This window comes from Myotis davidii, unplaced genomic scaffold (genome assembly GCF_000327345.1).
Source record: "Myotis davidii unplaced genomic scaffold, ASM32734v1 scaffold370, whole genome shotgun sequence".
Lineage (NCBI taxonomy): Eukaryota > Metazoa > Chordata > Mammalia > Chiroptera > Vespertilionidae > Myotis > Myotis davidii.
This window is the reverse complement of record NW_006288615.1, coordinates 314,583-324,418: the sequence shown is the minus strand read 5'-3', so window position 1 is coordinate 324,418 and position 9,836 is coordinate 314,583. Positions and strand designations below refer to the sequence as shown.

General features: G+C 41.8%; 1 protein-coding gene across 1 annotated transcript in view; it reads right to left on the bottom strand.

Annotated features, from left to right (window-relative positions):
• The window catches only part of DAW1 (dynein assembly factor with WD repeats 1), a 30,845-nt gene that overhangs the window by 9,835 nt on the left and 11,174 nt on the right, over nt 1-9,836 (bottom strand). Inside the window, exons 5-8 of the mRNA XM_015561847.1 lie at nt 6,518-6,617; nt 5,410-5,517; nt 3,399-3,505; nt 2,172-2,274 (exon numbers count right to left, since the gene is read on the bottom strand). Of these exons, the coding sequence (XP_015417333.1) occupies nt 2,172-2,274; nt 3,399-3,505; nt 5,410-5,517; nt 6,518-6,617 (418 nt within the window). The remainder of the gene's footprint in view (nt 1-2,171; nt 2,275-3,398; nt 3,506-5,409; nt 5,518-6,517; nt 6,618-9,836) is intronic.

Here is a 9,836-nt window from a genome sequence, read left to right as displayed (position 1 = left end):
CCTGGGGGGAAGGGCGAGGAGGGCGGCTGGGAGCCTCTAGGGCTGCTCTCATGCCCCACTGTGCTCCCCCAGCCCAAGCCCACGTGCATGGTGCCCCCCATGCCGCACAGCCCTGTGAGTGGGGACAGCGTGGAGGAGGAGGAGGAGGAGGAGAAGAAGAAGTCATCAACGACTGTGACTTCTGGTCCAAAATTTAAAGATGGCCAGAAGTAGTCTTTATGTCATTCTTATGGTTGGTGAAATAACTGTGCCAAAACCATGTGTATGATTTTTACATGTTCTGTTCATTTTACCTTGATTCTGACAAGCAACCACAGCCAACCAGCTAACAAGGCACACTTTGGACACAGAGGAGACCAAATGCAGACACTGAGATTGGGTAGTGCAAATCTGATACCACATTAGGAAAAAATCTCCAAGTGCGCACTTCACTGGTTGGAGTGGAAGCTTGTGTCCTCTTTTCATAAGAAAGGTGTCAATGTCAAGAAGTTTGATCTGAAACTACAATGCCAAGAAATGTAAAGTTCATTAAGATTATAATACATTTATAATAATCAAATAATAATTCCAAAGTATAAGCTCTTAGTAACAGAATCTTAAAGTCAGGGAGACACTGGTTGAAACTTCTTGAGCTTCACTCTAATCAATGTTTAATCAATGAATAGAGGGACATTAAGCAAAAAGAATGTACCTTTTAAAAATAATACCTCTTAATACATTTGAATCCATTAATATTGTCTTACTACATCATAATTCCTCTAAACTTGAAGGATCAAAAACTTTAAATTAAAAACTTATCAATTATCTACACTAATAAAAGACAAACATGCAAATTGACCATACCTTTGCTACACCTTAAGCCATGCCCACCAGTCAATCAGAGCAACTATATGCAAAACCCAACCAAGATGGCTGCTAGCAGGAGGCTTGGTTGCCCCAATGATGGAGGAAGCCAAGCTTTCCAGCTGCTGCGGCCAGCTCTGAGCTCCACTCAAAGCAACAAAGTTTCAATTATAGAAGGTAAATAAACCCCAGATACCTGCTTTCAGCCGGCCGGGGCCACAGAGCTGGAGCGAGCAGGAGGCCCGTCCTGGCCGGCTCTGAGCTCCACTCCAGGCTACAAAGTTTCAATTATAGAAGGTAAATAAGTCCCAGAATTAAAAAAAAGAAAAAAAAGAGAGGCTGGAGCTTCTGTAGCCAGGGAGACTTGGCCAGCCTGAAAATAGCCCTCAGCCCCTCACCCAGACTGGCCAGGTACCCCAGTGGAGACCCCCCACCCTAAAGGGGGTGTGGCCAGCCTGAAAACAGCCATCAGCCCCTTACCCAGGCTGGCCAAACCTCCATGGGGTGAGGGTCCCCACTGGGGGGGGCTTGACCAGCCTGCAAACAGCCATCAGCCCCTCACCCAGGCTCGCCAGGCACCCCAGTGGGGACCCCCACCCTGAAGGGGGATGACCAGCCTGCAAACAGCCATCAACCCCTCACCCAGGCTGGCCAGGTACCCCAGTGGGACACCCACCCTGATCCGGGACACCCTTCAGGGCAAACCAGCCAGCCCCCACCTGTGCACCAGGCTTCTATCCTATATAATAAAAGGGTAATATGCAAACTGGCCCTAACAGCAGAACAACTGGGAATGACTGGTCACTATGACACACACTGACCACCAGGGACCAGACGTTCAATGCAGGAGCAGCCCGCTGGTGGTCAGTGTGCTCCCACAGGGGGAGCTCTGCTCAGCCACAAGCCAGGCTGACGGCTTCCAGTACAGTGATGGTGGTGGGAGCCTCTCGCACCCCCTTAGAGGTGCTAAGGATGTCTGACTGCAGCTTAGGCCTGCTCCCCACTGGCAAGTGGACATCCCCCGAGGGCTGCCGGGCTACCAGAGGGATGTCTGACTGCCAGCTTAGGCCCAATAACCCTGGGAGAGGGCCTAAGCCAGCCGGTGGTCATCCCCCGAGGGGTCCCAGACTGCGAGAGGGCCCCGGCCGGGCTGAGGGACACCCCCCCCCACGAGTACACAAATTTTTGTGCACCGGGCCTCTAGTTATTTATAAATTAATATCTTAATTTTATAACACCTTCAAAATTTGTTAATGTTGCAATGAATATCCGACACAGCAAAAAAGCAGACATGAGAATTATAAAACCAAGGTATTTCTTGAGCTCACCATGCAAGTTTTGTCCATAGAGCCAGTCAATATCATAGAGCAATCCCAGTTGAATAAGGCACTGCTAATCTCGGCACAATGCCCAATTAGGTTGCACACCTTCCTGCAAAATGGAAATGATTCAAAGATGCCTGATGTCAGCATATGTGCACAATTAATGATGGCAAACCTATTGATGTAGGATATAGATTCCAGTTTTTACAAAATAAAGTCTTTGATGACAAAACAAAGATGGCGTTACTGAAGCTCAAAAAGTCAACTACTAATTTCATTTCAACAAAAAATATACTTAAATTTTAAACCACCAAAGATAGCAATATTACTTAAGATAAGACCAGAAAAGCATGGGTAAAAAATAAAGGTAGCCTGAAATTCTGGAAATGTTCGTACACCAGATGAGAGAAGCCCTGAAACCACCTGTCCGTGTCTGCAGGGCCCCTCCTGCTCTCTCTTGCAGACTCCACCCTGGGTACCCCTGATGATTAACCCTATGAAAACACAGACACGTCTCAAGAGTGGAGTTTTATAACACAAATAGGCTAATTTAGTTAACTTCTTAGCAACTAGAGACAAAAATAATTAGGAAGGAAATTGAAGTTCCGGTACCAAATTAAATTTAAGAAATTAGATGTGATTTTATTTACTCATGATATCCATGCCTACCATAATGACAAGCCATTGAAATCTGATTACTCGTACAAAGGATAAATAATAGCTATAAAGCCAGGCTATTACTAACATTCCCCTTTTATGTTGCTAATTGACATTTTTTATCAGAATTCTGAGAAATCACATTACTTTTGCCGATCAAAAATATGGTTAAAGAATGAAATACATAAGTGTATCTTATTCTTAGAGAGTCTGGAACACAGTTAATACATTTAAGATTAAACTAATAAATAACAAAGATTTGTTTTCTTAACCCTCTGATCCAGATGAAAACATTCTTAAAAATTAAGAATATTGGTTCTGCCTGGGTAACTCTCTTAGTTAGAGTATTGTCCTGATACACCAAGGTTGTAGGTTTGCTTCCCGGTCAGGGCACATACAAAAGAATCAACAAATGAATGCATAAGTAACTGAAACAACAAATCATTCTCTCTCTCTCTCTCTCTCTCTCTCTCTCTCAAAGAAAAATCAAGCAATAATTTAAAAAATATATATATACATATATATACATATACATATACATATATATACATACATATATATATATTTATAGAATACCTTCCAGTCGCAGTGTCCCACACTACAGCTGTGTGATCAAAAGACCCCGTGATGATTCTGTCTCCTGAGGTGTTAAAGGACAAGGAGATGATTTCAGCTGAATGTCCCTAAGAGAGAGCAGATACTGTCATGCATACTTTTAGATAAAGCAAGTACTAGAAATGCACAATATTAGCACCTTAAAGAAAATGCCAGAAAAGACAAAGCTATACATATAGAGGGGGGAACAATTAGTGGCCCACTGGGGTAGGAATGGGAAGTGAGTACAAATGGGCATGAGGTAGCTTTTGGGGGTGATGGAAATGTTCTAAAACTAGATTTTGGTGATGACTACACACTTATTTAGGTTTACTAAGAATGGACAGACACTTAAAGCAACTCCATTTTCACTCAATAAAGTTGTTTGCTTTCTTGCTTGTTTGGTTTTGAAAGGAAGAGGGCAGGTTTTGTGAAATCAGAGGGTTATATGCTTCATGGACTAATAATAGGTAATGACTAAAAGAAAAAAATTTGTGAAGTTAATACCTTTTAAAAAAGAAATTTTTATGATAATTGAATATGAATTGATCAATAATTATGTGGCCTTTGGCCTGACTTTCACCTGGTGACAGTCTAGGTCCAATGACTCAAACGGAGACCATGAGAAAAGCCCCTCTCGGCAGTAGAGTCTGCTGGGAGAAGATCCCTCGTTTTCCTAATTATTTTAGTACATTCATATAATTACTTTTTAAAATAATATGAAAGTTCATTTACAAATTAAATTTCTGGTTCATTCCACATAAGAAAAAATCAAATGTAGCCAAACATTAAAATTGTGAACATGCAAAACAAGTGTGTTCTTCTCTGGCAGGAGCCGGGTGTGCAGAGCAGGGCTCATCCCTTCACATGTTCGGAAGGGAGAGGCAGAGACCTGCAGAAATGATGAGAACGAAGACCAGAAAAGTAATACTTACATTAATAAGGCCAGGCACTCTGAGTTGAGAAAGAAAAACTCTTAGTGTTAGTTAAAAACAGTGTTGTTTTTTCTCTCTTATTTAAGTCCTTTCTTTTTCTTTTTCTTTTTTAAAGAAAAAGCTCTCCTAGGAAAGGGACCCTATATTTTTAGCACATCTATAATTTGAAAGGATGAGAAAACTGGATTTGCTTTTATCCAGTTGTTCTACTAATTGCCGTAGATAGCCGCCTTACTTTTGTTGGGTAGTTTTGGGTCCATAGAAAGGAGTGGAGGGTAGCAGGTGATGCGAAGGTGCTAGAGCAGCGGTTCTCAACCTGTGGGTCGCGACCCCTTTGGCGGTCGAACGACCCTTTCACAGGGGTCGCCTAAGACCATCCTGCATATCAGATGTTTACATTATGATTCATAACAGTAGCAACATTACAGTTACGAAGTAGCAACGAAAATAATTTTATGGTTGGGTCACGACATGAGGAACTGTATTTAAAGGGCCAGAAGGTTGAGAACCGCTGTGCTAGACTGTGGTGATGACAAACAGGGGCCCCTGTGCGGACACACCACCAGCATTCAATCTGGGAAGAGCCCCTGGGGCCTGCTCCCCTCCTGCCGCTTGCCTCTTGTCATTTTGGACTTCGTGATACAGAAGGCTGGAGGGTCACGGAGAAGGTGCTAACAGTCATTCCTTTGAGAAACTTGCTAGAAAGTTTCCTAGTTCTGCCTTTTCCTAAAAGTGCCAGCCAAATAGATGGCAATAGTTTTAAGCTCTAATAGGTGTGGCTTCTAGGCTGAAGTGAGTCGAAATAAATCTGGCTTCATCTGGCTTCCCCAGTAAGTCCAGCCAAGTCTCAGAGAACAGCCATCACCTTCTCTAGAAGATTGGCTACTGATACACCAATGAGAACACTCTCTGGCTCCGGTCTAAAAACCATTGTCTACTTAGAGCTAATTTTGTCATACACATAAAAATAAAAACAAACACAAATGATGGACTTCTCCTAAAGAATGGCTGATGAAAATGGAAAACTCTAAAAGGTATTATTAACACTGATAACATACAGTTAAAGTGAATACTTCCTCTCCATTCTGAATGTCCCACAGTTTGGCCATTGTGTCCATACTTCCCGTAGCCACCAATGTGCTTTGAGGATTGAATGATAAACACACCTGGATTACATGAAATGAAAAGGGTTTTAGAAATATAGCATTTTACATTGTTAATTTTATAAAGAAAAGCTTCAAGATGAATTTTGATAAATATAAATACATTTTACACCTAAAATAAGTATCTTGTTTAATTTTACTTAAACTATCACTTGTTTCATAGGGTGCCAGTTATCTCACTAATTGCTTTAAGATGTATCAAAGAATTGGCCAAGGGCAAAGGCACACTAAAGTAAAAGCTGTTTAGAGTATCAGACTATTTATACAAATTTGAGTTCTAATGACATCTAGAAAACAATCAGTCTAAATATTTTACATGATATAGAAAATTATTTTGAAAACTATCATAAGAATTTCATCAACCCTAATCAAGTCAGTTCTTTAAAGAAATATAAATGAAAAAAGAAAGGAAGGAAGGAAGGAAGGAAGGAAGGAAGGAAGGAAGGAAGGAAGGAAGGAAGGAAGGAAGAAAGGAAAGAAGGAAGGAAGGAAGGAAGGGAGGAAGGGAGGGAGGAAGGGAAAAGAGAAAATCAGTTTGACTACTGTACTCATGTACTTCTTATATAATGTGTCTACTTAGTCAATTCAGGAATCTACAAGATATTAAAATTAGAGTAGTTTGTAAATTATAAAAATGCCTCTACACAAAATTTATAGAGAATAAAAATACTGGTTAGAATTTTTTAATCAATTATAAAGATAGAACCACCACTTTTATAATGGAATATTAAAAAGAAATAGTAATATGTGTCAGTGCAGGTTCATTATTTGTAAACAATGTACCACTCTTGTGCAAGATATTAATAATGGAACAAGCTATTTGCATGGGGGTGGGGAAGGGAAGATGACTGGGAGTATATGTGAAATCTCACTACCTTCCTCTCAATTTTGCTATGAATCTAAACTGCTCTAAAATAAATGAAATCCATCAAAAGAAAAGAAAGGAAACATAAAACAAAACAAAGAACAACAACATGAAAAATAATAAAATAAATGTACTCACTATTTCTGCTGTATGACCCCTAAAGGTATGGTAACATTTTCCCGTTTCTACACTCCACAGTTTACAAGTCTTATCAAAGGACCCAGTGGCAATTTTGTCACTAGGATAAAAAATAAAATAAATATGTTGATTTTGAAATTTAATTCAACCACAGTATGTGACACACTGAATTAAGATATTAATATACAATCTACCTGCTCAGGAATTTACTTCAATTTTAAAACAAGAAGAAATCCTATATCTGCTTCATTGGTAACAGAATAAAGGTCTAATTTTTAATGGCATCAGTTTGTTTCATTTTAAATATTTTACATTAAAGATATATGTTTAGGATTAAAAATACTTTTCAAATTAGTACAATTGTAATAGTGGGGATTTGTAACTCACCCCACCATTCTTTTGACATTGTTTCTATAAATGCTGGGTCTGACTACTATATAGCTTGTAGATAAACAGCATCCTATATAATGAAAGCTTAATATGCTAAGTGTCTGACTGATCAGTCGACCACTCAGTTGACTGCTCAACCAGTCGCTATGATGTGCACTGACCACCAGGGGATAAATGCTCTGACTGGTAAGTTAGCTTGCTGCTGGGGTCCTGCCAATTGGACTGAGCATGATGGGCCAGACATGCCCTGGAGCCCTCCTGCAGTCCCTCCCTGGCTGGCCAGACTCTCGTGTCCCTCCCCCGGTCCCTCCCCAGCCGGCCAACCTCCTGCAGTCCCTCGCTGGCCAGCAGGCCCCCATCAGCCCTGATCGGGACTGGGCTAGACGACCCTGATTGGCTCCTATTATCACCATTCTTTTGACATTGTTTCTATAAATGCTGGGTCTGACTACTATATAGCTTGTAGATAAACAGCATCCTATATAATGAAAGCTTAATATGCTAAGTGTCCGGTCGACCAGTTGGCCATTCAACCAAAGGGTAATATGCTAATGATATGCTAAGGCTGCTCAACCGCTCACTATGATGTGCACTGACCACCAGGGGATAAATGCTCTGACTGGTAAGTTAGCTTGCTGCTGGGGTCCTGCCAATTGGACTGAGCATGATGGGCCAGACATGCCCTGGAGCCCTCCTGCAGTCCCTCCCTGGCTGGCCCGACTCTCGTGTCCCTCCCCCTCCCTGATTGTGCACTGGTGGGGTCCCTCGGCCTGGCCTGTGCCCTCTTGCAATCCTGGACCCCTCAGAGGATATCAGAGAGCCACTTTCAGTCCGATCCCGCAGGCCAGGCCAAGGGACCCCACTGGTGCACAAATTCATGCACCAGGAGGCTATTATTTATAAAAGAATCCTAGGCACTAACTTCAGAAGATGCAGACTCTGACTTTCATTCATCCAAGTTCCAGGATAATTGCTGACCTTCAACTGTAAGACCAGGATGGTGCAGTACCAGGATGACAAAGACCACATGATGCACACCAGAGCTTCACGTGACCATTTTCAAGGTCCTTATTAGAACTGACTCAGTTGGCCTGCACATAGAGAACTTTTCAAAACACCCCCTACCTTGATCTCTCTGTTCTGCTTTCCCCCTCTCCCTCCTTATAAAACATCTGCCTGCACTGAGATGTGGATGTGTGCTTTGGACAAGAGTTCCCCATTTTCTCAGGTGAACAGCACTTGAATAAATCTCTTTCCTTTTTCACCTGCCCCTGTCTCACAAGTTTGGCTTTAATGGTGGCATGCAGCCAAACTTACTAGTAGGTTCCAGTTACTCAATGAATATGATAAAAGACTTAGTTTAGAAAATTACTAACAAATGAAAATTAATACTTCTGTATAATAAAAGCATAATATGCTAAGTGTCTGACTGATCAGTCGACCACTCAGTTGACTGCTCAACCAGTCGCTATGATGTGCACTGACCACCAGGGGATAAATGCTCTGACTGGTAAGTTAGCTTGCTGCTGGGGTCCTGCCAATTGGGACTGAGCATGATGGGCCAGACACACCCTGGAGCCCTCCCATGGTCCCTCCCCAGCCGGCCAACCTCCTGCAGTCCCTCGCTGGCCAGCAGGCCCCCATCAGCCCTGATCGGGACTGGGCTAGACGACCCTGATCGGCTCCTATTATTGGCCAGGCTGAGGGACCCCACCTGTGCACAAATTTGTGCACCAGGCCTCTAGTGTATAATAAGCTATATAAACATAAAAAAATTCTGTTGGTAGGTCTCCTTAAAAGGATAGCATTGAATTTAAAAGAGAAATGATAAAATATAAATCCAATTAACCATATGTCTAGATAAGGTTTTAAGAAGTTAGACAATGGGCATCTCTTGGGGAAAATAAAACCTGTATTATTCCAGTTGTAAGGACTTTGAACAAGAAAGAAGGTTTGGAGAAGGATGTGATCAAGAGTTCAGTCCCTTTCAAACATGAGAATCTCCATCTTTACTGTGCAGCAGGGCTACTGTCAACACTCAACAGGTCAGAATAGATTAGCCTATTTTTTACTCTTGATTGTGGAACTAAAACCTTCACTTTTACCCCTCATCCCATCTGTCCTGTATAGGAAATCATCAAAATATTCTCCCAATTGGGTTGTCATTTATAATGTAAGCTCATTGTTAAAAAGTGTGAGGGCTCTTAAAATCCAAAACACATATCCCAAGCAAATCTAAGTGCTCAACACAGTTCCAGAATTTCTACTTGCTCATTCTAACACAGTGGCTTGCTTCTCTGCTTTGTTCTCAGGCCACCTACATAGTATCTCTGTGGTCCCTGATGCTAACGGAAAGCAAGGCCCTCTCTGTGATGCTGCAGGGACAGCTAATCCTGGGGAATACACACCACCTCCCCCACAAAAATCCTAACACAGAGACTGTTTCTGCACCCCAGTCTCTGCACTGGCTCTCTCCTGTGACATCCACTCTCAGATCTTTTCCAGCAGCAGTTGTCTTTCAAATTCTGCTCAAGATACCTTGAACACCCTGTGAGTCCTTTATTAGTACCCCCCTCATCCATTGTCCGTGCTCCCTGCACTTCAAACATAATCTCGAGTTTGATCAACTTCTGTTCTATCATATACTATTCTCTACATACATATGATGCCATGTTATAAAAGATATTACTAATGTCAATAATTTTTAGAATTATTTTATTGAATCAAAGCTTACTCCTGACCTAATATATAAAACAGATGAACACTAAGCTAGTTCACCTCTCTCTCTCTCTCTCTCTCTCTCTCTCTCTCTCTCTCTCTATCCCTCTCTCCCTACCTCTCTCTCAAAAATCAGTAAACTTATTATTTAAAAAATATATATCAGCCCTAACCAGTTTGGATCAGTGGCAAGAGCGTCAGCCTGTGGACA